Raw genomic sequence first — 27095 nt, 5'->3', positions numbered from 1 at the left:
TTTTTCTTTTTTTTCATATGTATCCACATCATCTAATATCATAAAAAATTAACGGCTTGAAATTAAAATGATCAAAATATTCTTATGAGTAGATGTATAAAAAAAAAAAATTTATAAAGATACATATGCAAATAGTAATTTTATAAAGATATTTGTATAAATTTGAATATCTAGGGGTTATATATGGAGGAAAAAAAAAAAAACAAACCATCAGATGATCGGTGGGTAGTCTGAATGATAAATCTAACTGGTTAATGATCCGACCAATTTAACCCACCTGATAACACAAGCCAAATAAAAGAAAAATTATGTATATACTCCCTTAAACATTCAAATTTACATGAATTTTTTTTAAAAATTAATATTTACATATATAATCTCATAAAATACTTATTTTGTATGCATTTTATTTTTTTCTTATTTTTTCATATGTATCCACATCATCTAATATCATAAAAAATTAATGATTTGAAATTAAAATGATCAAAATATCCTTATGAGTAGATGTATAAAAAAAAATTTATAAAGATACATATGTAAATAATAATTTTATAAAAATATTTATGTAAATTTGAATATCCAGAGGTTATTTATGGAGGGAAAAAAAAAACAGTGCGGGTAGCCTCTATACCGGATCGGGCGTGGACGCCAATTGGATCCGGGTCTATAGCCATATGCGGCGATTTATGGAACCCAAATGCCAAAGAGAGCCGACCGAAGGAACAAAGATAAGAGAACGGAGCAAGAGAGATGGCTCCAAGCGTTCCTCTCTCTCGTTCCTCTGCCGCATCCTTCCTCTCCTCTTCCATTTTATCCGGCTTCTACCGGCGATTTCGGCGTACAATTCTCTTTCTTTCCTCACCCTCATCTCTCTCTCTCTCTCTCTCTCTCTCTCTCTCTCTTTTCAATTTGGTTTTGGAAGACTTTGCTTCGTTATTTTGCCCCTGCAGTCTGTTTGCTTCAACTTTCTCAACGATTCTACTGGATTTCCTTTTCATGTATTAGTTTGTGATGCATAAGTTTGCCTTCTCAACTCATGAATTCATGTGCCACATTGTTTTTTTCTCTCTTTTCTTTGTTATTTTAATTTCCTATTCTATTTGTGCTAATTTCTCGACAGTTTTCTGATAATACTCTGGTTGAATTCAGTGAGCTGGCTAAGTGGCCAATCGCAATCATGTTACGTCAGATGCTATGCGGTTGCAAAAGCCGAAAAGCTTCAACTGACGAAGAAGTAAGCTTCCTGTTAATCCCTTTCTATCTGATGATGTTTAAAGTCCTTATTAATTATGCGAATTTTTGGCGAAATAGTTTAGGTAGGGAGGATCTTTAAATGGTTTCGAATTGTGATGACGATAGGACAATATCTGTTCATTCTTGCTAGTTTTGAATAAACTACAGTTCAGATCATTATTAACTCGTTTGGATTTTGAACTTTGGAGATTGCAAGATCATTCTTTTGGTTCTTAAAATGGATAATTAGGAACTAGTTTGCGTCTTGGTATTTTCTATCCAAAGCACAATATTTTTTTTTCTGTGGGAATTTTGTCCTGAAACAGAAAATCGGTATGACCCAATAAAGGCCCTCACTGGTTCATTTCTAACAGGCTATGGCACTGAATTTTGAAAGGATTTCGATAATCTTTGTCTGGTTTGCAGTGCTGATCTGGCATGGACCTTAAAAATTAGAGTGTTGCTCTTGTTTCGTTCATGTGGACAAGGTTTTAAAATCCTTTATTAAGTGCTTGTCATCCTTGCATTTGTACTATGCTATACATTCGAGGCTTAGTGAAAGAATTAAATGGGACGTTCCTCAAGCTGAGCACAGTTTTCTAGGCCAGGAGCTAAAAGTTAATTTTGGTGGAGGGGATATTTTACAACTCTCATGACCTTGCCATTGTACCCTGGAGATGTAAAAATAATTTCCAGATAATTTAATCTTTATCCTTTTATTGGCCAACTTGCACTGTCATCAAGTATGCTAACAAATCAAGAAAGTAAACCTATGTCTTTGCAGTTATACGATGATATAATTGTTATAATGTTGTTGAATAAGTACTATTTTAACTCAAAGTTGTAACGAATACTGTGACCTGTTCAGGAGGAGGCGATTAGATGAAGTATGTCTTGAAAGGTTTCAGCAATATAGCCGGACATTCATTCAATCATGGATCATCCAAGGTTGGTTGCTTTGCAACTTTTATTTATTTATTTATTTTTTAAATTACTGCCTAACTTCATTAGTACCATAAGTGCACTATATAAGGACAAGTAGGTAGCTCTCTTTGCTTAATATTTCATTCATTTACTTGCCAATGATCTGAAATCTAAGTCATCATATGCATAACAGCAGACATTCTAGGCCTTTTATGGAACTTGCATGTACAAGCAGTTGCTTTTCTGGTGTAGTGTTATTTATCTTTTTCTCTTAAAAGAAAAGTCTTTCCTGTATTTTATGGTTGAGACTCTATTTTCATTTAATTTCCCTAATCTGAAACCTCATCTCATTGTTTCTCACTCCGTCTGTACCCCTTCTTTATCTTCATCTTCATGCGAAACGTTCCTAGTTTCTTCTCATGTTGGTAGATATAATAATGCGCTAGAATGATACAATATCCTCGGATGATCTTTAACTAAAATTGTAAACCTAATAAGCCCATTCCTTTCGGAGTTTCATAATTTGGTATTGACTAGTGTTATTGAAGGATTCATTCTAAAAAGGATTGGAGGCTAATAATTAGTTATAGTTATTTTTAGATTTAGCTGTGTGGGCATGATCAACCAAGTTAGTCTAGTGAAATTTGAATTGATAGAATGGAATCTTACTAGACTCGAAGAAGGGATAGACATGATGATGTTGTTTATGGCATGCTTGAAGTGGGCTAGGATGATAGGACATTATCCTCACTTATATGTATTAAAGAGACTAAATTGGTCATCATGCTCATGATTGAGTTGAACAATTAATTATAAACCATGAAGGGGTCAAACCATGAGTTGAACAATTAATAAGTTAGTTTTAACAACCATCACCAGAACCAACCACTACTAATATTACTTTCTTTTTCTTTCCCTAGAAAAGGTTAACATTTTTCTTCCTTCTTTTCTTTGATGTTTAAGGATTGTCTCTTCTTTTTTATTTTTTCCCTTGAAACCAAATGCCACCTTAGTATATTAATGGTGGAATGCTCCCACCTTTCCTTAAAGGAAGACATTAACATAGGAAAAATCTATGAGAGCAAAGACCTGTGATCTAATTCCCCAATTAAAACTGGGTTAGAATGCAAAATTATAGTTTCATAATCCTGTGAAGGTCAAAAGAGAGGTTAATAGGTTAATTTTATCATGAAGAAACTATTAATATGACCTAAGTTCCCCACCCCAGCCTCCTGTAGATTCTGCTAGATAGGCCAGGTGATTTCATACGGTGTTGCAAAACAATGTAAACTAAATGTCAAGGAGCTTAGACCTCATTGAGGCTAGAAACAAATTCAGTAATCTGTTACTTTGATAATCATAACTTTGTTATTTCTGCCCAAATTGTTAGAAAGAAGAAGAAGAAAAGCTTGTTAACCTTACTCATGACCTTAAACCACATTCTCCATGTCCTTCTATAAAAAGGAAAAATAAAAATTTAGTAGAAAAAGGTTTGAGTTTCGGTGAGTCGTTCAGTTTTCTTCACTGCTGAGCAGTATGGTGAGAAACTAAAACTTGTTTGTCAAAATGGGCAAATTTTATGGAATCTTTCAAAATCATATATCTTGGTCAAAACTTATAAACTCTTTGGCATGCATAACTGATTTTGATTGTAGAAGTATAGTTTTGGGGCATATAGATTCATAGGTATATAAAATACTTGATGCAAAACTGCATCAATAGGCATTTCATGGATACAATCTTCTTTTTTTCTTTGTTGTTGTCATGTTGGCTTTTCGATGCCTCATTGCAATTTTTTCTTACAGAGACAGCTTAGTTTATTACTGTGGCCTGTCTATTTTCATTTTTTTTATAGGCAAAGTTTTTGTGGATGGAAGAGTAGTAAACAAAGCTGGAACACCTGTATCTGATAAATCAATTGTAGAGATAAAGGCTCAAGTTCCAAAATACGTATGTAGGTGATGCTTCAATAGAAACCACCTATCTAGCATTTCATATTCTAATTGCATTCTAAAAGTATTGCTTAGCATTTTTCTATGATCTGATTCATTTTCCTTTCGTGCAGAGCAGGATACAAGCTAGAGGCTGCTATTGAACAATTTGGTGTTGATGTTGTTGGAAAAGTAGCACTTGATTCAGGGTTGTCCACGGGTGGTTTTACTGATTGTTTGCTTCAGCAGGGTGCATCATGTGTGTATGGAGTTGATGTTGGCTATGGACAAGTATGTTTACTTGTTCTCAAGGAATTATTTTTTCGATGTTTGACATTTTGTTATGGCTTTAAATAATGCAGTTTCAATGCCTATAGTGTCTGTTATAGTGGTTTTGGCCCTTCTTGATGGAACTAAAAACATAATTATCATCATCAAGCCTTGTCCCAGCTATCTGGGGTTGGCTACCTTTGCATAGTTGTATGTAGTGGATGGCTCCATGCATTGCTACCTTTACAATGTCACTGCAATTACTGTACCGCCATGATTTACATGATTACTGTTTCAATATTTTTTAGGTTAATTTTTTATATTGGTATTTTAAGTAATGTCTTCTTAATATTGTTTATTATTAAATTTTATGTTCTAACTAGTGTTATCTAGATATAAAACACTTATGAAGCAACCAGGTAGCTGTTAAAGCTTTGTGGCACGATAACATATGCTGTGGATTATCAATATTTTAATTCAAATTCTAGGTTTTCAGTATTTTTTGCTTCCAAATTGTCCGCTATATCATTATATATGCTTTTCTGAAATTATGTTCTAGTTTGCTCCTTCATGGCCACTAATATATGCAAGCTTCAACCCACCACCAGGCATTTGCTTCTAGATTGTATGCTTCCATTCCATTGTGTCCTAAATACAGAAAAAAGTTTTGTTCCCTATCTTACTCATTAGTTAAACATCCATCATGCCCTTTTTTTGTTGATGCCTTGCTACATAGCCAGACCGTTCTCAGCTTGTAGCTTCAGCTGTACCTGTTTCTTCTTGTTTTTAATCAACATCCTCCCTCTACGGCCATGTTTGGCAGGCGGTATAACCCATGGAACAAGGAAAACAGGTCCACATTTCATGATTATACTGCTAAGTAGCAAAAAAAATTGGCCAAGAAATAGAGTTATACAGCATAGAGGTATAAGCAGGCCAAGACGGTATAACTCTATTCACCCAAAATGGCAGAATGGAGTGAATGGAATATTCCACCAAAACTGGCAGAATAAAGTTATACCATGGAATAGGGGAAACTTGTTCCCTCTTGTTGCTTTTTTACCCTATTCACTCTTTAATCCAACCAAAAGGTGGGAGGGTATTGTTTCTATGATAGAATCCAAAAATTTAAGGAAATCTAATGTTCTTTATTTCCCTGCACTTATCCCTCACCAAATGCCAAAATATACCTATTCCATGGTATAAGTCCTATCCCTCCATAGTACAAGGTATAAGCTTTCAAAATTTATTCAGCCTACTAATTGCTGCCTAAAGTTTCCAGTGCAATGTACTGATACCTACTTTTCTGCTATGCTTGATAGGCATTGCTAATGTTTAATATCATCAATTTTTAGGCTACGGTAATCCAATCTGAACTTTGAAGGACTTAGTAGAATTAGCTCCTCATTTTTATGGTCAAGGCTGGCCATTTGTCAATGATTTGCCAACTTATGGAAAAGCAAATTTTGGAATTTCAGTCTTAACTTATGGAAGAGCTTTATGATTGTGTATTGAAACCGAATAGACCGATTTCATCGTACTGGACCTGAAGGAATTTGAGATGGTGTATCAAAGTTCAAAGGCCATTGACTGTTCTTCAAGAGATCCAGTTGTCTTCTTTGCTATCCATTCTTGCCCCTCTTAGGCTGTCTTGTATTGCAGATGTACCAGTTTGGAAGCTTACACAGAACGGTTTGTTCACTGTTGACTCCTACTACAAATTCCTTAATTGTGGTGGTCTTAAATATCTCTTCTGAAAAATTCTTTGGAAAGTGCCAACACTTGAAAAAGTGAAGGTTTTTTTGTGGTTGACAATAAGGAATAAGCTACATATAGGGGAAGTCCTTGCGAGAAAAGGTTGGAATATCAGCTCCGGGTGGGTACTATGTGGTTGGAGTTCGGAGTTGGGCACCCACTTATTTTTCAGATGTTCTCTTTCAAGGAGTTTGTGGACAACTATAAAATTACAGCTGAATTTAAGTGGTAAACCTTCTTCGATCTTTGACATGTGGACTACTTGGAGAAGAAAAAACAAGAACAAACTTGGGAGCAAGGTAGGTGATCAATTATTAGCTGCGGTATGTTGGGTAGTTTGGAGGGAAAGGAACAATCAGGTATTTCTAAGGAAGAAAGGCTCTGTCTTCTCTATTTTGCAGAACATTCTTCATACTTTTCATTGCTCGGAACACCTCTATTCTTTGAAGAATGAAGACAACCATAGGAGACTCTGGATGAAGCTAGAAACTTTAGCTACAACTGCAACAAATTGCAGATAATCTTCCTTTTATTTTTTTTTTCTTTTCTTCCTTCTATGTCTAATGTTCTTTCTATATTTTGCTTCTCTTTGAATCCCAACTTTGATTTTTTTTTTTTAACCAGCAATAAAAAAGGGGTAGCATCCTGCTACCTCTGGTTTCAGTCAAAAAAAAAAAAAAAAAGAATTTCATTCTATTGGACAGAAAAAAGTCATTTGATTTTTGTGTAAAAGTGTTTAGAGTTATGGAAATGCTTCTACTAAAGCTTATCAGCCCTATGGGCATGTGATGCAATAACATGAGTTTTCATCTGCAGCCTGCTCATGAGGGATTCACCAATCATTTGGCGTGGGTTGACCTGTCAATGTAGCAGCCTTTTAGAATGGCTGCCATGCTATTACTGCCTTTAAGTGATCTATAGCACTATTAAGTGGCCATCACGAAGCTTTAATCATGGTTTGTCTTCTTGTAGTTTGATGATGTTTGATGACTGTCATCAACCAAGATAAAGTTTGATGAACGTCATCAACCAAGATAAAGTTTGATGACCATCATCTAACTATTATAAAGTTTGTCTTCTCACATTTTGACCTTTGAATCTTAGTTGTATATTCAGCTTTCTAATCTTCTTTGAAAAACTGATGGTATGTCTTCTTCTTCTTGTGCATGTTGCAGTCAATCAGTTAGCTGTATTTTGTTAATTCACTTATCAACACAAGGAAAGATATCAGAAGACTTATCTATATGAAAGAAACCAATGGATAAGTCATGGACATTAAGGAATTCCAAATGTTACCTGGAACTTTGGCATATAATTTCTAGAACAAATCAAATTTTTGTAACATTAAAGGTTCTTCTCCCCTTTAGTAGATGGTGATTTTGTTTTTTTAAAAATGGATTAAAAGATGAATTGCATTGCTCTGTTGAACCTGACCAATTATCTGATTGTATTCTAACAAAGTATAAATCCTGTTATTTTTGTGGCATTTGATTTGAGGAATGCCTCATTATCATGTTCTAACAACATCTGATATATGGTTGCTTAACTATGATTTGATTTGTACCAGTTCCTGCTGGTTGGTTCTTGTGGTATACACTTTCTTTACGTCTAATGTCCTAATGATTTTGTAGGTGGCTGATAAAATTCGTCGAGATGAACGTGTCTGCGTAATCGAAAGGACAAATTTAAGATATCTTCCTGGGCTACCACAACAAGTTGATGTGGTGACTCTGGACCTATCTTTCATTTCTATACTTCTGGTATGCTTTTGGATAATGACAAGCCAAATGCCATGCAATTTTGCATTATGTTACTGCTGAATGCGTCATCCTGTTCCTCTCTTAAAGAATGCATTCTACATTCCTGTCCCCCTTTCAACATATCTATATCTCCAGGGTGTAAGTCTCACTATGGATTGGTATTTGACAATATTTTATTATCTGTGAATTCAAGAGAAGGGTAAATGGTTATAGAGGCTTGGCATGGTTAATGAAAAATAGAGTTTATCAGATTTCTATTATGTTAGCTAAAATTTGTAAGAGTAATAAAGGGTACATGGATGTAGAGACTTGGAATTTTCTTTTGGGCTCAGGAGGGGCTAATCCCCATCATTTCTGCCGTAGATCTACCCACCCCTTTCCTTCGGGGTTGACTCCAACCAAAGTCAAACGTGTCCCCTTGCCCAAGTGGTAAGAGGTGATACCCTCGAGTGCTTGTCGTGGAAGCTTGGAATGGTTAAGGCACCTTTTCTCAAACTTGTTTTTCTAAAAGCTATAGATGGGATAATGATGGAATCTTCATGGTCATGTCATGTCTAAATATCATTTTTAAACATGTGCAACCATTGCACCAGGGATGATGAATTAGTTGATTATATTTCTTGTGTTGCGAGCTTACCATGTTGCACATTTGATGATGATGGATGCACCTAGGTCATCTCATGTGTTATTGATGATCGCCCAAGCCTTGGAACATGTATATAATTCCCTTCAGGCAGAGTTATTGTGGAATGATAATAGCTGGCTATCTTTCTTGTGGAATCCACTGGGAGAGACTCAGGTTCCTGGAGGTCTAGGACTATCAGCAGATCTCGCCTGCGATAATCTCAATGTCTCACATAGAAACGTGGGTGCCTTGTAGTTTCCAATTCCTTGGGAGAATGGGCTGCTTTTGATTGTGCTCTTAAATATTCATTTGTTCTCCTTTATTGTCTGGTGGAAGAGAATGTATTGCCACTTGCTATTTTTGAGGACTGTTTCAGCTGATGCGTGTTAGTATTTATGACAATTTTTGCCTATGACATGCAGGGCGGATAGTTAAAAAAACCTTGACAAGAAATTTGGGGCTGAATACATGATCTTTGATGTGATATTTGATTTGCTAATTTTAACAAGTATCAGTGTAGAAAATAAAGAGAGATGACCTAGGTGCTGCTATAAGCAGCATCAACAATTGAGCAGATCATGGTTGATGATAGATCCATGTCTGCATTGAATCAGATATGGAATAGGTTGTAGTCATGACTAATCGCTGCAAAAGGAAGGAAAAGAGCTAGTATCATATTGCTTCAAGTTCTCCATTTGGCTGAACATGTATAGGAAAATATCTGGCTTCACAGGGCTAGCTTAAAACTGTTAAGAGATTTTCATACACTATTTAGATGCAAAAAATAATGCATTTCAAGGAGATATCTGTACTCTTTTGTTGAGTTCTTTTAGTTCTATGTCCCATGCTCTTATGAGTATTGAAATGGCTCTTATATTAGCTTACATATTATAGGTTTCAGCTCTAGAGACATGACACAGTGTTAGCGGGAAACTTGTGCTTGAATATTTTAAATAATAGCCAAGGGGGCATAGAGCTTGAAATTGATTCTCTCTTATTTTCCAATATGCCTCACCGGTTTTTGATTTTCTGCAATATAAACCTTTTTCCCTTTTCCTTGTCTTTTGTGATTTGCCATGACCTAAAATCAAATGGTACGTCATGCTAATCATTGTCTTTTCTGCTTGAATTCTTCATGGTTAGAATAAGACTTAGAAAAGTATCTGACATGAACATCTGTTTATAAGTTCAGATAATCTCTTCTGATCATTATTTTGAAATTCTGACTGTTATTTTAATGCATCCTAATTTAGCTTGCATAATTGTTATGCACATGAATGTAGGTGATGCCTGCTGTAGTCAATGTTATGAAGATGGAGTCTACATTGATAACACTGGTTAAACCTCAGTTTGAGGCTCGTAGATCACAGGTTTGCAGTTCTAAGATCCTTAAATCATACGACAGTTTCCTAAATGGTTTAAAATTGATAGCAAAAAAGTTGGAGGATTCCTAAAATTGAACTCTCAGAACCTGCAAAAAATGGCTTAATGTATATATGCTAAAGTGCTATAATGCATCTGTTAGAAGCCTAAAGTTATTCTATTCTTTTACTTGTAATTAAGTTCTGCTTGATTGAACTTTCAGCCAAAAAAAATTCCTCTTCTACAGTATGATACCAGAGCTGCTTAAATCTGTAGACACTCTGTAGTTCAGGCCTGTTGGGATGTTTATGAAATAGTTTATTGTGGTGGACGTGAGTTTCAATAAGAGACTATGTTTTGCAACTTTAGATTCCAATGCAGTCTCATCGCTTCATATTTTTGTTGATTAATGCAAACTAGAATGTTTCCTTGTTTCTGAAAGTCCTCTTTTTCTGATGTTTTTCAGGTGGGAGGCGGTGGAATTGTGAGAGATCCTCTAGTACATCAAGAAGTATGTAGTCTTTTCCCATCACAATCGAAGTTTTATGAAAAAAAAATTTAGGATGATAAACTACAGCTCTGACCTCCTGGCAGCTGCCTATACCATTGTACTACATTCACTGATCTTTTAAATCTTTATCATCCTTCAGCATGCCAGTGTATTCAAAAAAGATCGTCATCTCTCGGTCAGGTGGTTTTTGAATTCTTAGTCTCGGTGCAGCACTAAAGGCCCTGATCATGCCAGCACAAAAATTGCTAAAGATCACTTCATTTACAACATTGAGCAATTGCAGACCTTAGCTTTTTGAAATGTTTATGATGGATCTCATACTTCTTGAAAAATTTCTAAGCTTACACATCTAGTAATCTATACTTGATGTCTGAGAGTTAAGCTCGTAAAACAACACTCAATGGCTTTTAGAATCATGTCGAAACATAATAAGGCTTCTTTGTAGATTTGTATTAATAGAAATCTGTGCCTGGTGATTTGGCTGGCATATTACTGATAAATATATGCATAGCCTGACAAGGCTTTGATGTTAAATATGGTAATGTGAAACATACAAAGTTCTTGCTAAAAGTGATCCAGTATGAATGAATTATATGATGGATGATCAAGATCAAGATTTTTTAAGTGCCACATGCTGGTGACATTGAGGGTGAGCCTTGGCATAACCTAGAGGTCATAGGTTTGAAACATGGAAGCGGCTTCTTTGCAAGCATGGTAAGGCTGCGGTAAGGCTGCGGATGTCTGACCCTCCCAAACTCCATAATGGTGGGACCTCGTGCATTAGGCTGCCCTTTTTTCTTATGTTGGTGACATTCTGCCATAGGAGTGGCATGGTACATGTTGTGTTGTGCCAATGCTTGGCATGCACTTGTAGTCGTACTGGCATTTAGCAGTGCCATGTGCTGGTTCAGCACTGACACAGTATTATGCTGTATGGCACAGATTGTCATGTGTCAGAGTACCAAATCCTTGATCAAGATGCTATTTATGATAGATAACCCAACTTCAATATCTTTGGTTCTAGAATAATGATTTGTTGGCTTCTTTTTGCTCTGCATTAGACTCTTCATACAATATCGCGTGCTTCTTTTATGAAGCCTTGAATGGAAGTGATGAGGTGGATGGCTTTGAGGGGTCAGCCAATATAGATCCCATTATCAGAATGTTTTAGGGATTTGGGTGCATCAGCCACTGGTGATCCTTCAAATTTTTCTTTACCTGATCCTATCTGCTCAACAACTCACAACAGTGTGAGGAGACAGCAAGCAGATCTGCAGTTGTGCTTCCAAACAGCTAAACTATTCCATTTTTTTTTTCATATAAACATGGCTTTAATAGCTGTATGTGACAGGTTAAAAGTATCTCATTCATCCCAGAAAGCTGACCTTTTGATATGGTTCCTGAATACAGGTTCTTGAGAGGATAATTACGGGTGTTGAAGATTTTGGATTCTGCAGCAACGGTTGGATAGAGTCTCCTATAAAGGGTGCTGAAGGAAACACTGAATTCCTGGCTTGCTTTCAGAGAATATCCAAGGAAAAAACATGACCTAAATATGTTAATAACTAATTTTCTCTGTTGCATCTGAAAGATGACAAGTCAGCTACCTGTGAGATGGCGAAAGCCCTCAAAGAAGATCTGGGGAGGGTCCTCCTTATCAGTCTCAATGTTCTGCGAGTTCAACATATTCAACCAGAATACACTGCAATGTTACCAACTGTTGTGATGATATGGCTTATTTGTTTGCAACAATGTTAAGATATGGAACAACTTTTGTATTTTAACAACATTATTTAGATCATTCCAATTCAATATTGCTTATGGATATGAGATTGTGATGTGCTTTGATGGTTCTGGGATTGTTGCTACTCTCTCAACACCCCTCTCATATAAAAGGGCTGAATAGAGATGGAACACAAAGTGGCACAGCACATGGACTTGAAGGGAGAGTATTAGAAGATTGGGGGCAAGAGGGATCGAGGGCTTTAATACCATATTGAAATACAACCTAAATGCTTAACCTAGAAGGTGGATGGGCTCATGAGTATACATGCAAAGATCTACTCCATATCCGGTGTCCGATTGCTGGCACTCTCCTATCAATAAAAACTTTACAAAATTCTCATAAAGACAAATGATAGTTTTACATTGGTTTGGTGAATATATACAATAGGACTTGACTACAAAAAATAAATAATTCCATTAGTCTGAACTTTCAGAGACAAGATGATTCTAGCATTACCATACTTATGATGGCCACAACTTCCATGTAAAAATTCTTAACCTTTATGCGTGAAAGATGCACAAAAACAATCCTAGATAGACTTATCATGCAGTTCCAAGGGAATCCTCAATCCAACTGTCTGGCCAACCACAGATAACCATGCCGATAAGTAATGCAGCATATCAGGGTTCTTTGATGGCAGATCGCCTCCTAGCAGCAACTTCATCCAATCACTGGTTCCACAGGGGTGTAAAGTGTACCATGGACAACATAGGTAGGGATGTTCCTGCACAAAATGTTCACAATTTTTTTTAAAAAGCAAAAAGCAGAGAATTAGGTGAGTGCTGAAAATCTAGGTTCAATTCTTGATCTCATGAAATTTCAAATTAACACTTCAATTAACAAAAACGGCTAACAGAAATGTGTGGAGCAAGAGCTCTTAGAGTATCAAATCTTCAGAGAATGAAGTGCCAAATGGAAAAGGAATTTGCAAATATTCCTGTGCTATCTAAACCTATTGGTCATTAATTCTTGGATGTTCTAGAAACTTTCATCACTTAGACTACATTGATGAATTCTCATTGTTAATTTATTCGATATTTCGCAGGAAGCATTTTACAGACTAAGAAATTCTAAATCCAAGGAACCATGAAAATAAGTGCAAGTACCTCCTGGGTCATAAATGTCCACTTTGATTCATTCCGGATTTTCGAAGAGTAGGGAGGAAGGTCTTTTTCGATGTCGCATAAGTGCAAAGGATGTCCATCTACAGAAGTAAACCAGCCAAACATCTCAGTTCAGAAATAGATGCAAAAATTTTGCTCAATAAAGTCTAAAAAATACATACCACATCGATATCCACGGAAATAAAGTACAGGAACCTGGTAAGAAAAGCTGTACACTATGTGAAAATCATAGATGTGCATGTCATCATTGTAGCTCTGGATCTAGTAGACAGAAAACAAACATGATTCAAACATTAATAAGTACAAGTATAATAAGCAAAAGACAGAAGATGCTAACTGATATAGAAGTAGATGAGATGCAGCGCATGCCAAAGAAACAGATCCCTACAAGAAATATAGCAAGATTTAAAATTACAGAATTTTATAATACAAGAAATGGTAATAGAGGTGATAGAGAAGAGCAATTCTCTGCTAACATATAATAAGTAGCAATCCACCTTTGACTCAAGGTATCATCCTAACTTAGCAAATAAGATCTGTACCTAAATTCGCAGCAATTACAAACCAAACAGCACATGTGCATATTTAAATATACATTTAAGGTAAAACCAGGTAAAGGAGATAACAAAGGAACAGGAAAGAATGATGCATCAAAGTATACCAAGGTAGCATTGTCAAATGGTGCTTCTTCTGCAGAGTAGTTTTCATCATCAGTAGGTGCCTGAAGAGAAAAAAAAATTCTAATAAGATTAGATTGCAAGCTATAATTTTCTTTGTTGTAAGCAACAATTTACCACTTACATTGACCTCACTTGCGCTTAGCTGATACATGTTCTCAAGTGCTAAGTATCCTTCTGCCTGAGTCTATTAACAAACAAGATCACAGTTAAAGTTAAGCAATGAAATATTCAATAACAGAAAAAAAAAAGTAGATATTTCCAAGAGAAAGAATCACTGACATTACACGAAACATCCATTCTCTGACAAGGAATCCATGTCCACTGGGGGAGATTTGGGTTGATCGCCATCCATTTCTTGGTAAGATCATCTGCTGAAGCAATAAAGTCATTAGGCGAGAGCGTTCCATCCCACAAACAGTGACCTCCCATGATGGCTAATGTGGACAGCACCAACAGTTCCTCTGCAGTAGAGATTAATTAGGGAAATTCATTACACAATAAAGCTATCAACTCAAGACTAAATCATACTAGATTCTATAGAACTGCACATATCTAATACAACATTTTTGGTTAAACTTCCTCTAACGTTAAAACTAAGGAACATGAAATGCCTCATTAACCATAATTTAGCTGTTAAGAGTGTCAAGAAGGTGACATCAAGATGTCAAGATACCATGGGTTGAAAGATTATAATTTTTCTTTTTTTTTTTTTTCTTTTTGATAAGAGCTGAAAGATTATAGTAGGTGATAAAAATTCTGCATGAGAAAACAAGTAGATGAAATTTCTGAGAGCTCTAGTTTTCTTTCTCTTTTTTTCCCTTAATTGTTTTAAATTAAGAGAGCATTCCCTAAATAATATTGGGATAAACGTCTTGGTGACGATAAAAGATTGGAGATTCCTCTTCTCGTTGATGAATTGGAATCAAAAGAAGATGTGGTTAGGAGGGAGGGATCGTCGAAGTTGTGCGGGATTTACCGGGATACAAGCGGATAGATTGGATTCGAGAAAGCCACCGGAGATGAGGAAAGAGGGAAAAAACCGGAACCCTCGGGCCCAGGAAGCAAGAGGGATGGACGGACTACCGTGAGGGAACCGGAGGAAAGACACGGGAAGGGTTTTGATTTCGGGCCGGATCCTTATATGAATCCGAATCCGGGGACTTATTATTAAAAAATAATTTTTGTTCCATGGTGGGTTGTGGTTCACGGCCGGCTTTCCTTTAAGCGCCCTCACGTTCTGCGTCAAAATCTAGTACGCATTTTCGTACCGTTTCCCACTTTATAAGCGTTTCCCCCGAAAGTGAAAGAGAGCCGATGGCCTCCGCCGCCGCGACCGAGCTCAGCCATCTCCTCCCATCGCTCTCGCGATCACCAAGAATTTCTCGATTGGCTCCGCCTCATCCCGAGAATTCTCATCGGACCCTCGTCTCCTTTTCCTCGTCGATTCGAGGTACGTATCGCCCTCTGAGGCTCTCCATTACTTCGATCTCAGCTTGATCTATATATCTTGATTTGGGATCCTGCAGCGCCGACCGGAGACTTGGTCTGCACGAGAAATGGACGGGGGCCGGTCGTGGTGGCCGCGGGCACCAAGCATCTGATGGGATCGCTGACGAAAACCGAAGGCATGCGATTCGCAGTTGTGAGTTCTTTTATCGATCCCTTTTTTTTCTTTCTAGTTTTTGTTTGAAATTGCGGAATTAGTCAATGGTTTCTTCAAGTTGATCTTTTAGCGGCCTAAAGGCTGCTGGAGTGGCGATTAGATTGTGGAGATAACTCGTTTGATGATTTGTCACTGAGGGGTGAGTATGATTCCAGATATGAATATGCGGGGACAGCATGGGCTGGAACTGTTTGATTTTTGCTTCTTTAGTAGTGCTTGCGTTTGCTTCCAGCATCACACTGCGGAGGAGGTCAGCTGAGGTGTCTCTTTGACTATCGTATTGGAGGTTCAACTTCCTTTTTCCTTTGACATGGCTGCAAGAGTCTCCTGCAGCGGCAGCATTGAACAGCAAACCTCCCAATACAAAAGTACATTTAGGTCCTACTGTAGTTTGGTGTAATTTTTCCTGACTGAGAACATTTAAAAGATTTCTAGGTAAACTAAGAAAAATCTAAAATTTACATTCTCTTAAATCCCAATTTCATTTGGTATGGTTTCACAAGCCCCTATCCAGCAGCATCAGATAGTAAACATCCCAATCTTCGAATATACTGTTGATAAAAACCTCAAAAACGTACTGATTGCACATGAGGGAAATTAAAAACTATCTCTATCTAGCAGCAGCTGGAGATGACTGCTGCCATTTCTATGTTACTTGTGCTCATAAGAGAGTAAATTGACACTGGTCTATTCGGTAAAGAATAAGATTTGGATGCAATTCATACCGAAGTTTCATTCTTACATAAAAGTTTATTTATGAGGAGTACATCCATGTAATTGAGCATGCCTAAGATTTTTTTTTAGAAAAAATAAAGTAAACAATATAAGATAATAGCAGTTTTAAGCATATGTAATCTAGTTTCAAAGGAAAGATGTTCAATTTTATATGGAATTGGTGTTAACTAAAAACTATGGACTTTTTTTTGAAGTTTTGAACAAGAAAAAAAAAATGAACAAAGATGATCTGTCAATTCTCCCTGTAGATTGAAAAATGGAATAAGTCTGGCAAAACTCAATTTTTCTGATATCTATTACTTATATCAAAATGATAACCTGCACTACGGTAGTGAGGTGATTGTGTTGCAGGATTGCACATAAACATGTCTTATTTCCTCAATTATAATTCCTAATTTTCCATAAAATCTCTTTTTCTTTTTTATGAATTATTTCCCTTATACTCATGTTATCTTCATAGTTCTCTCCTAGCTTCACTACATGGTTAAAAAATGTTTAGCCGAAAATGGAATCATGTGGTTCCAAAGCTGGATGAGATTGGCTTTAGTTCTAGCATTTCATGGACATGGATACAGGAACTGGATTTGAATGCGTGTCTAAATATTAGGCTTGGAAAGAAGAGAAAAAAAGGGGATATGGGGATACATATAAAAATTGTTTTAACTAAATTATATTTTTATTTTTGAATATTGTATAAAAGAAAAATATTGGAAGATACCATTTTTTCAGCTCTTTCATTATACGTGTTTCTCAAACTTCTTCATTTGTTGAGGGTACAAGAAAAGAGAGATTTTGCAATGTTATTTTAATATCTATATTCTTGACCAATCTTTAAAAAGAAAAAAAATCACTTTTAAAATTCTTATGATGGTTGAACTCATTACTGTAAGAGTCAAATTATCCACCTGTTTGTAAAAGCTGGGCAAAAAGAGATGAGTATCTAAGTGCCTAATGTGTATACAATTTTGGCATGCATCCAACACATTCTTGGAACCAGACACAAGTGGCCATGTAAACAACCGACCCAAAAGTTTGAGCTAGTAGGTAGATGGGTCCGTGAGTATATAAACACCATTGGTGTCCTTAATCAATCAATGTGGAACTACTCCCCCCTCTTGTGTAGAGCTTGAGGGATGGAATTCTAGAGCGATGGACATAGAGCAAGGGGTGACATGTGGATTAGTAAGTGGGAGCATGGAGATATTGGTAGGCAAAAAGGATCGTGGGCTCTAATACCATGTTAAGATCTAGCCCAAAAGCTTAAGCTAGTAAGGGGGTGGACCTATGAGTGTACATAAACACCACTAGAATCCTTAACATATCCAACATAGGACTACTTAACAAGTTTCACATCTGTTCTAGTGGTTTGATTATAATTCTTAGTGATTTGTCTTTGGGCTTTGAGCACATGTCAAGAAATAGAAATGAATGTTAGAATCCAGTTCCATTTTTAGATCTGTTTTTGTAATCCATGAAGAAGAGAATGATTTTTTTTTTTAATTTGTTTTGGGTGCTGTGATATAATTCAATCTTGTGGTTTACTTGTTAAATTAGAGTCAAATCTTTGGAAGGTTTAAGATCTGATGTTGCGTATTTCAATTTTTTTATCTTATAAAAGATGATTGTCACATTATTTCTCTGAAGCCTATTATCTATTTCAAGAACTATTCTCAACTTACTTTCTAAGTAAATTCTTTTGGCCATGCAGGTTGTATCCCGATTTAATGAGGTTGTGACAAGCTTGCTCCTTGAGGGAGCTTTAGAGACTTTCAGGCGATATTCAGTCACAGAAGAAAACATTACAGTATGTCAGTATGAACTATAACTGGAGCATCTTAGTTTTCTTTTCTGGATATGCATTTTCCCCAAATGAGCAATGGTGACAAGATGTTTTCCTAATGGTGCAAATAATGATAAGGATGAAAAGAAATTGATATGTTGAGATTGTTAGTCCACTCTATCATGCCTTTCTTTTGGCTCTTAAACGTCATAGTTGTGCTCTATCACCTTGTTTATAGTTTGGAAGATTTTGTGCTTATGTAGTTATTCATGTTGATATCTTTGTAACAGTGAATCATTGTTCCAGATATGAACTGTTATGAAAATGATCTTTACCTGCAATTTGTATATATTTTGGCTGGCTAGTCTGAATTCTTTTTGGTGGTCTTTTGCCTTATATCTTCTCCTAACTTGATTGCTTCAGACATCTTTATTATATTCAGTACAGTAATTCTTACTGCTTGTGCCTCGATTGAACTTGTTTTTATTACTCTTTCTCTGCTTATCGATATTTTACCTATGACTTTTTTTACATCAGAAATGATTTCTGATATGATCACCTGATGCTTTAACTTGAAGTATTATAATAGTCTCATTGATTTATTTATAATTTTCTTGTGAATTGCTCATCATTTCAGTGACACTAAAGTATGGGCTATTGTCAGTATTGGAAACATTTAAACCAACCGACTAGTGCATATCATGTTCATGAAAAATAGATAGATGAGTATAGCTGTTTGGGCTAGTTTCCACTACTGATGTTTCTAGGTTGGCAATTGATTATGAGTTCCCCACTCTGAAAAAACTATCATTGTTAACCTAGCCTTATGGTCTGCAACATATTTGACCATCCAACTTTTGTTGATGCACATGCTAGTCATTTTAACTCTTCTTCATGATTTCTAAGCCAACAAAATTCTCAATACTATTATTTTTCCTCAGAAAAAGGTGGTTGTTGTTACTTATACCCTTCTTCCTTGTCGATATGAAGTAACAGTTTTAATTTTGCCATCTAGGTTGTCAAGGTTCCTGGTAGCTTTGAAATTCCAGTGGTCGCACAACAGCTCGGGAGATCAGGAGACTTTCATGCAGTTTTGTGCATTGGTGCTGTGGTAACTTTTATCTCTTTATGTTCCCACCTAAATTACATCATATATTTATCTTTGGATTATCTTTTCTTTTGAAGGTTAAACTGCATTATTGTATCTGGATTAAAAATCTAACGGAGTTTGAAAGTTATTGTTTTGCAACAAACAGAGGATTTGGCTTCTAAGCAAGTTGGCAGCTAATTAATTATATTGACAAACTGTTAGAAGTACAATTTGTAGTTTATACGGATTGGTTTTTAACCTGCTTGAAATTCAATTCTAGAAGCTTTGATGACAAAAAATTTTGAGTCCTATTAGACAGTGTAATCTTATCCACACATAAATTGTGCCAGCTTAATCTGTTAGTTTCTGTCTCTCATGGTTCTGCCATTGAATGCCATGAGCCTTGACAGTGTGGAGGAGTTCTCGCATTAAGGAAGTCTGAATCGGTGTTGGACTTCATGATGATGTACTCTTTAGTCTGAATATGGAAAGTCATGTACTTGTTGACCATTTTCATGCCAATTCCATTCGAATGGAAAAATTTTTATTTATTGTGGAATGGACTCATGGTGACGTCGTTTCCAGTGGTTAGGTATTAATTGAGGTGGTACCTAGAACTGCAATTGTTTGTTTGCTTGCCTATGGTTGCTATATACATGAGGTGGTATCTCTGTGTGTGGTGTACATACGTGCATGAGGCAGGCCATTGGCCAGGTCCATGCATGTGCATGTGAGTCATCAAATAACTCATTAAGTATTATTGCTTAGAGTTTGTCCTATTTCCTGCAATTCTTTCAATACTTCTCCATCTTTTCATTCTGCCCTGATCCATTATTTAATGTCATTGTCTGTAGATTAGAGGAGATACTACCCACTATGATGCTGTTGCAAATTCAGCGGCATCTGGAGTTCTTTCAGCTGGATTAAACTCAGGTTCATGTGCTTTTATTATATTAATTTTTTTAATCAATCCTATTATATATGATTTTATTTTACATCCCCCATGTATTGTATTTGAATATCAATCTTCCATTTCCTTGCTGTTTGTTTTCTCATTTGGCTTTTTGATGATTAGTTACTCAATATATATTATCTTGCACAGTCCTTACTGTAGAAAGGACCTTTATACTGCTTCTGCATGTGCATTTTCTTGGCAATGGTTTCCCTGTACTTATAGTTTAAAATGTCATGTTATTATTGCATCATAGGATCTTATTGTGTTTATTCTACTGCTAGGGCTTGTAGCCCTTTTTCTTTCCCCGAAAGAGATTCATCATCTCAAGGATGTAGGCAACCAAAATGCGTCTTCAGGTTTCTTAAATGTTCCCTTCCTCACAAATATTCACAGCATGGTAATATATGATTTGGGTGAATAAGGTCTACTTTTGTATCTTCATCCAGTGTTCAAGTTTGTGACATTAATTGTTAGTACATCACTTTCTGCACTTGTACTGTTATCAGACTTGTTTTTTCCAGTCCGGTAGCACTAGTTATATCTTGATAGATCTTGTTATTCTTTTTAACATTGGAGACCAACTACTTGGAGGATAGAAAATAAAAGCTTTCTGTTAATATTGTTGCAGGAGTGCCATGCATATTTGGTGTTCTGACATGTGATGACATGGACCAGGTAATTGATCATATAAATCTAGTTTATTTAAAGTGTTTCTAAAGCTTAGAGTTGATCTATTTTACAAGAACCATGCTCTTTAATAATTATGTTATATAGATTGCTTAATTTGAACTAGGTAGGCATTGGAGTAAATTATGTGACAATAACACTTGATGCATGGATCCTCACCCTACAATTTAGTCTTTTGTTGTGCCCTTGGGGACTCTTCTAGCTTAACTCTAAACATTTAGGGTCTATTTGGTTGGGGTACGTTGAATTACTGGATAATCTGACGATTTCTAAGAATCATTTATCTGAAAAAAATGATTGTAGAGGAAAATAATTTTTACTATGTTTGGTTGGTGAAAAAATTATTTTGAAAAATGAAACTGAAAAAAGATTATTATATTTGATTGGGGGTAATCCTATATACAAATAAGGCCAAATTTACATATATACCCATCAATATAAAATAATTCTTTAATGTTAGGATAGCATTATCATCTCTAGTCAGTTTTTATATAATGACAATAATCACATAGTCCTTTGCATAATACCATCTGCATATTATTTTTTTTTTACAAAAGCTCTTTATTAAATAAATTTAGGAAGATATCAAAACAAATTCAATGATTACATATATACTTTATTAGGGGTATTTTTGTCAAGTATGGATTACTACTACTTGGGAATTTATCAAATACTAACCCCCATGGTATTTATTTTACCTTCTCTCTCTAAAAAATAAACATGAGATCCACTAATTTTTTTTACTATCGCTTTTTTCTATTTTTCACACCAAACATGATAATCTGGTATAGGATTATTTTCCAATACTAGAATAATCCCAAACAAATGGACCATTAGAGAGGGTCTTCATTTTGCATATCAGGATTGGAACAGGGCTTCAATCGTGTTCTGAGTTCAGGAACAGTAAGGCAGAAAACAGGGTGCTGTCGTTTAACTCTATTACTATTAATGTTAACTGAACAAAGTGTTGGCAAAACCTGGCATGACAACCTTAAAAGGGTTATGCTGTAACATGTCAGCTCTTGTAAATTTGCTCACATGAGAATATATAATATATGTTGTTACAATGTATAGAAGTGCATACTGTAGAATCTGTTTGACCAAATCATTTGAAGTAAATTTAGTCTTCAAGTGATGCTGGACATTTGAAACATGGTGCATTTGCACGGAAAGGTGGTGTCATCATCAATTTAATGTGTGAAGTTAAATTATTTTCCCTTCCTACATGATATCATTATTTTCATAAGGTTTGATGATCCAATGTAACATGTGTAGGCTATAAATCGAGCTGGTGGTAAATCTGGAAACAAGGGTGCTGAGGCAGCTTTGACCGCAGTAAGTTTTCTTTCTGGACTAATATCACTTTCGACTATTTTAGCAGAATCTATTGTTCTCCAAGTCAATGTTTCTCTGTCAAAATGAATGATGAGCTCTTTCATGCTCAATGTAGATCGAGATGGCTTCGTTGTTTAGGGACCATTTGAAGTGATAAATCGGTAATCATGAGAAACCCATCCAAACTGCACGGCAGTCGGCATTATCTCTTTCCATGTACCCAGTAGAGTTGAACTGTAATTGCAGGCTAATGCACAGCCTGATGTTTCTTCCCTCCAGTCATAATCTATGTGAGAGAGTTTTGTAGTTTAATTCTATTCTGCTAGTGTTGCTTGCTTGAAATTCTGGAAAAGCAGTGGTGACTTGATAGCGATGGCACCTTGCGACACGCTGATCCTATGAAGAAATTTTCTTGTTCTGGTTGACTGGCAGTTGAATAAAATTGTTGTATTATCAATGATGCATTTTCTTTTAAAATTTGCCCTTCGACTGAGAAGGCCTTCTCTGCCTGTCATCTATGTGCCTTTGACTGACCACCAATGAAGGTCCTTATTGCAGAGATTGCACTCTGTTTCTCATCTAGATCAGACTGTAATACACTGTTTTGGTGCTTCCTAATGATTTTTTTCACACCTTTCCGAGGTATGGGCAAACTTTTGTTTTCTCTATATTTTAACTGAAAGAGTATTGATACTATAGATGATAAGGGCAGCTCTTTCCTACATATGCATTTGGCTTTCCCTTGTCTAACTTGCCCAACATGTGGTGAAGTTCGAATAGTTTCAGTTGCTCACACAGGCCATCTTCATATTAAATTTGCTTGCACACTTTCTTTCCTCTGCATATGTGCACTAGGCCATGCAAGAGAGAATGGAGGAGCAATTGATGCATTCTGTGTGAGTAGCTCAGCACAATAGGCCCTCTATGCTATTTGGTTGGCAACTTAGAGCTCCAGTCTGCAGTTGGCTGCAAGTGTATTTCAGCCACCCTGAGAAAGTGGTTGGATGTGGGCAATTGCAATTGTAGGCTACAATTTAACTATAATTAAAAAAAAAAAAAAAAAAACCTCCAAGACTAATTGCAGTAAAAAAATGCTCAAAGTTTTACATAAAAAGGGTCACAGATCCAACTACAAGGAATCTTGTAATTGAGAAATTTTTGGGGGATCACTCATGATTCCAATCATTCCTCTTCCTTGTAATTTAAATAATAACAGTAATATTACTATAATACTATTAATAAATTAATATTAATTTATACCATCATGGTATTACTATAAATAGTAATATTATGATGTTATTGCAATATGATGATAATAAATGTTGTATTATATTATACTATTATTATGTTCTAATGTCATAGTATATTTATATACCATAATACATTATTGTGCTATAATATATCTTTATCTTATAAGATAATTTATTATTGTTTTATTATCTCATTGTGATATTATTATAATAATACTATAATATTAAAGTAATAATATAAATATACTATTATAATATATGTATAAATTTGATAAATAATATGGTTAGTTACTATAATATCAAATTACTTCATGTTTATATAGTAATTATCCTTGTACTAATCAAATAATAATTTAGTATTGATATTATTTTTCTGTTATAATCATCAAAATATTATACTATAAATAATATGATAAAAAATATGAACAATTCATTGTTTTTCGAGCGTAGCTCCATTAGCATAGTTATAGAGCAATCATATTTCTTTCCATGTCAAACAACCAGATAAATGTAATTGCATTTGTAGTTTAGTTTTCAATGGCAGACAACCAAACAAATCCCTTTCTACAACTTGTAATTCCAGTTATAGGCAACTAAAAGGCACCTCTGGCTCCTCTCCCATTTCTCCATTGCTATAGAATTTCCTCGATTGGAGGAAAGAAAAAAAAAATTATATATATATATATATAGCCCAAGCAACTGGCTAGCCCAACAGGCAATTTCCAAAAAGATAGAGAGATCACGTTGTTTACAGAGATCGACGGCTTATATTCGTCATCTCAGGATGCAGAAGGGTTTCCAATTTGGGACTTCGTCTCCACCGAATCCTCTTGGCGGCAAAAAAAATCCCCAGCTTAAATTTAAATACTACTCTCTCTCTTCCCATCTCGACATCATCATCAATGGAAGGAGGAGGGAGACGTAAAGGCCAAGATAGGAAAGTTAAGAGACTGCGAAGTAGTAACAGAGGGGCCAAGAAGCAGCAACAAGAAGAAGAGGAGAAAGGAGAAGCCCAAGAAGCCACCGCCGCCGCCGCCGCCGTCAAGGATGTGGAAGACTTCACCATGGAGGAATCCCAAAGAATCCGTGGCTCGCTCCTCCGGTGGTACGACGAGAACCACCGGGTCTTGCCCTGGCGAACGGCGAGCAGAAGCGATCACCGGAAAAACAACGATGAGGCGAGAGCATATGCGGTGTGGGTGTCGGAGGTGATGCTGCAGCAGACGCGAGTCCCCACCGTCGTCGCCTACTACAACCGCTGGATGGCCAAGTGGCCCACCCTCCACCACCTCGCCGCCGCCTCCCAAGAGGTAATTAATTAAAAAAAGGAATTCCAAAAAAATCGACTGACTTCACTACCATTTCATCATTAAGCTACATATGATTGTTTTCTTCGCAGGAAGTAAATGAGATGTGGGCTGGCTTGGGGTATTACAGGAGGGCGCGCTTTCTATTGGAGGTTCATCATTTTTTTTTTACTTTATAATTTTGATGCATTTTCCATGATAAACAACGAAATAAGCAAGAAAGAAAACCATCTGACAGAAAAAAATGAGGTCTTTCAATGCTTCGTAAAGCCTGGTGACCTAATTGGCCTGGCATCTTCTAAATTATTGTCCTTTATTTTAATTTTTGTTTGGTTACATGGAAGCATTGGATAAGAAAAAACAATCTTAATGTCTAGATTTCTGAGATAGCTGATGCGTTGGTGTGGGGGGTGGTGAATTAGGGGGCTAAGTCCATTGTTCAAGAAGGAGAATTTCCTCGAACAGTTGCTGCGCTTCGTGGGGTTAAAGGGATTGGAGATTATACAGCAGGGGCAATTGCTTCTATAGCTTTCAATGAGGTATTCTTAAAAGCTTTGTGCTTCTTGCTTTTTTTCTTTTTCAGTGCTATCTGATTTTTAGACGCTGGCTCAAGAACATTGGATGCGAACTGTTCAGATTAAGATGGTTTCCATGGTGTCAGGTGGTCCCTGTGGTTGATGGAAATGTAGTAAGGGTGATCAGCAGGCTTAAAGCCATCTCTGCAAACCCAAAAGAAGCTGCTACTGTCAAGAGTTTCTGGTGAGCATCTATGCTATTTGCATTGTTCATGGATGGGAACAAACATGATGCCAATTCCTGCTCTCTTTTTTCCATATACATCAAACCCTTGCAATGCCTCCGTGATATACTGAATAACTTTTCTGATTTTGCTTATAACATATACTTCTCTTAAACATTAGCAAGAATTCCAATGAGTTAATTTTAATAGTTCTCTTAAACATTTGATAATTGAATAAAGTTCAATGTACTCAACATCTAATGCTTGCGATGAAAGCTGTTGTTGTTGGTCATATTATTTTGTTGCTTTTAGCAATATAGTTTTGTTTTCTTCTGTGATTGGACTTCAAACTTGAGAATAGTATATCTAAGTTCATTTCTGATGCTGTAGGAAGCTAGCTGGGCAGCTGGTTGATCCTTCAAGACCTGGAGATTTCAACCAAGCCATAATGGAACTCGGGGCAACCTTGTGCAGCACCACCAACCCTGCATGTTCTACATGCCCAATTTCTGATCAATGTCGTGCATTTTTGCTCTCCAGAAACAGTGAAACAGTCAGGGTCACAGATTATCCAACAAAGGTTGCAAAGGCCAAACAGCGGCATGATTTTGCTGCTGTTTGTGTTGTTCAAATAGTAGAAGGTTCGGATAGGGAGGTTTTGAAAGATAGCAACAAAAAACATGCATTTCTTCTCGTCAAAAGGCCAGAAGAAGGATTGCTTGCTGGTCTCTGGGAGTTCCCATCAGTTTTATTAGATGAAGAAAGGATGGATATGGGTACGAGGAGAAAAGCAATGGATAAGTACCTGAAGAAGTTATTTAATGTTGATGTTGGAAGAAACTGCAATGTGATACTAAGAGAAGATATTGGGGAGTATGTTCATGTTTTCTCTCACATTCGGCTCCGAATGTACATTGAGTTGTTGGTCTTGTCCATGAAAGGTTTGAACATACCAGCCCCCTATAACAATAATGTTGTTGCTTTTGTCAGATGTTGGTAGTATCATGCATGCGTTTGCTTATACAGTCTTATGTTGTTTATGAAGGTGGTTTGAACCTATTGGGAGACGATGAGGACCATAGCAAGATATCATGGAAATGTGTGGATGGAAGTTCCATAGATAGCATGGGACTAACATCTGGAGTAAGAAAGGTAATTTCTTTGAGCATGCTGCTTGTAGCTTTGCGATTAAATTTTTAGTCCTATAAATGAGCAGTATATGAGACTGAGTTGTTCGGGAAGGCTTAAGCTTGAATATCCAGCCCCTCGGTCTGTTAGATTTATTCCCATAATCCGGTGACTGAACCGGAGAATTTTTTTTATGCAGGTTTACAAAATGATCCAGAATTTTAAACAGAAACAAATGTCAGAACATCCAATCAGGGTACCAAGGAAGAAGGCAAAAAGATCAATTTCATGAGAGCAACCATCTAATTGGATACAGCGTGAATTGATTAGAATCTGTTTGATTACTGGACTAGATATATTTATTGCCAAATATGGCTCTCATGCTATCCCTCTGATTGTTGTCCCTAATTGTTGTCAGTCATATAACAAAAAATCTTGATTATTGTGTCTATATATATTTGTGTG

At 36.2% G+C, this 27095-nt stretch overlaps 4 protein-coding genes across 7 annotated transcripts; 3 read left to right on the top strand and 1 right to left on the bottom strand.

Moving 5' to 3' along the window:
• The first annotated feature begins 702 nt into the window (after positions 1–702).
• LOC105051524 (uncharacterized) lies at positions 703–12198 on the top strand. 3 transcript variants are annotated; one of them, XM_073242965.1, is made up of 9 exons: positions 703–838; positions 1150–1234; positions 2102–2181; positions 4013–4115; positions 4223–4379; positions 7745–7873; positions 9782–9868; positions 10327–10371; positions 11782–12198. In XM_073242965.1, the coding sequence occupies exons 1-9, from the start codon at positions 751–753 to the stop codon at positions 11917–11919; spliced, it is 912 nt and encodes a 303-aa protein (XP_073099066.1). In that variant the 5' UTR covers positions 703–750; the 3' UTR covers positions 11920–12198. The 3 variants fall into 3 exon arrangements, with proteins under 3 accessions (XP_073099066.1, XP_073099068.1, XP_073099067.1); XM_073242967.1 differs by lacking the exon at positions 4013–4115 and having other exon boundaries at positions 4228–4379; XM_073242966.1 differs by lacking the exon at positions 9782–9868.
• Positions 12199–12470: 272 nt separating this feature from the next.
• Positions 12471–15079, bottom strand: LOC105051525 (ubiquitin-like-conjugating enzyme ATG10). 2 transcript variants are annotated; one of them, XM_073242968.1, is made up of 7 exons: positions 14938–15079; positions 14241–14422; positions 14083–14139; positions 13943–14002; positions 13443–13542; positions 13264–13361; positions 12471–12881 (listed from the first exon to the last, which is right to left on the bottom strand). In XM_073242968.1, exons 2-7 carry the CDS (start codon positions 14388–14390, stop codon positions 12687–12689), a joined length of 660 nt encoding a protein of 219 aa, XP_073099069.1. In that variant the 5' UTR covers positions 14391–14422; positions 14938–15079; the 3' UTR covers positions 12471–12686. The 2 variants fall into 2 exon arrangements, with proteins under 2 accessions (XP_073099069.1, XP_010930316.2); XM_010932014.3 differs by having other exon boundaries at positions 14083–14145; positions 14938–15077.
• A 106-nt stretch (positions 15080–15185) lies between these two features.
• Positions 15186–22683, top strand: LOC105051526 (6,7-dimethyl-8-ribityllumazine synthase, chloroplastic). Its single transcript, XM_010932015.3, has 8 exons — positions 15186–15411; positions 15488–15603; positions 18068–18163; positions 19155–19250; positions 20084–20162; positions 20813–20859; positions 22147–22206; positions 22322–22683. Exons 1-8 carry the CDS (start codon positions 15276–15278, stop codon positions 22358–22360), a joined length of 669 nt encoding a protein of 222 aa, XP_010930317.2. The 5' UTR covers positions 15186–15275; the 3' UTR covers positions 22361–22683.
• A 1343-nt stretch (positions 22684–24026) lies between these two features.
• LOC105051527 (adenine DNA glycosylase) lies at positions 24027–27083 on the top strand. The gene is made up of 7 exons (XM_010932016.4): positions 24027–24766; positions 24856–24915; positions 25186–25302; positions 25425–25522; positions 25893–26443; positions 26548–26654; positions 26830–27083. The coding sequence occupies exons 1-7, from the start codon at positions 24359–24361 to the stop codon at positions 26920–26922; spliced, it is 1434 nt and encodes a 477-aa protein (XP_010930318.3). The 5' UTR covers positions 24027–24358; the 3' UTR covers positions 26923–27083.
• The last annotated feature ends 12 nt before the right edge of the window (positions 27084–27095 follow it).

This window comes from Elaeis guineensis, chromosome 9 (assembly GCF_000442705.2).
Source record: "Elaeis guineensis isolate ETL-2024a chromosome 9, EG11, whole genome shotgun sequence".
Classification (NCBI taxonomy): domain Eukaryota; kingdom Viridiplantae; phylum Streptophyta; class Magnoliopsida; order Arecales; family Arecaceae; genus Elaeis; species Elaeis guineensis.
Note: the sequence above shows the minus strand (reverse complement) of the source record. Positions and strands in the feature narration are given on the sequence as shown.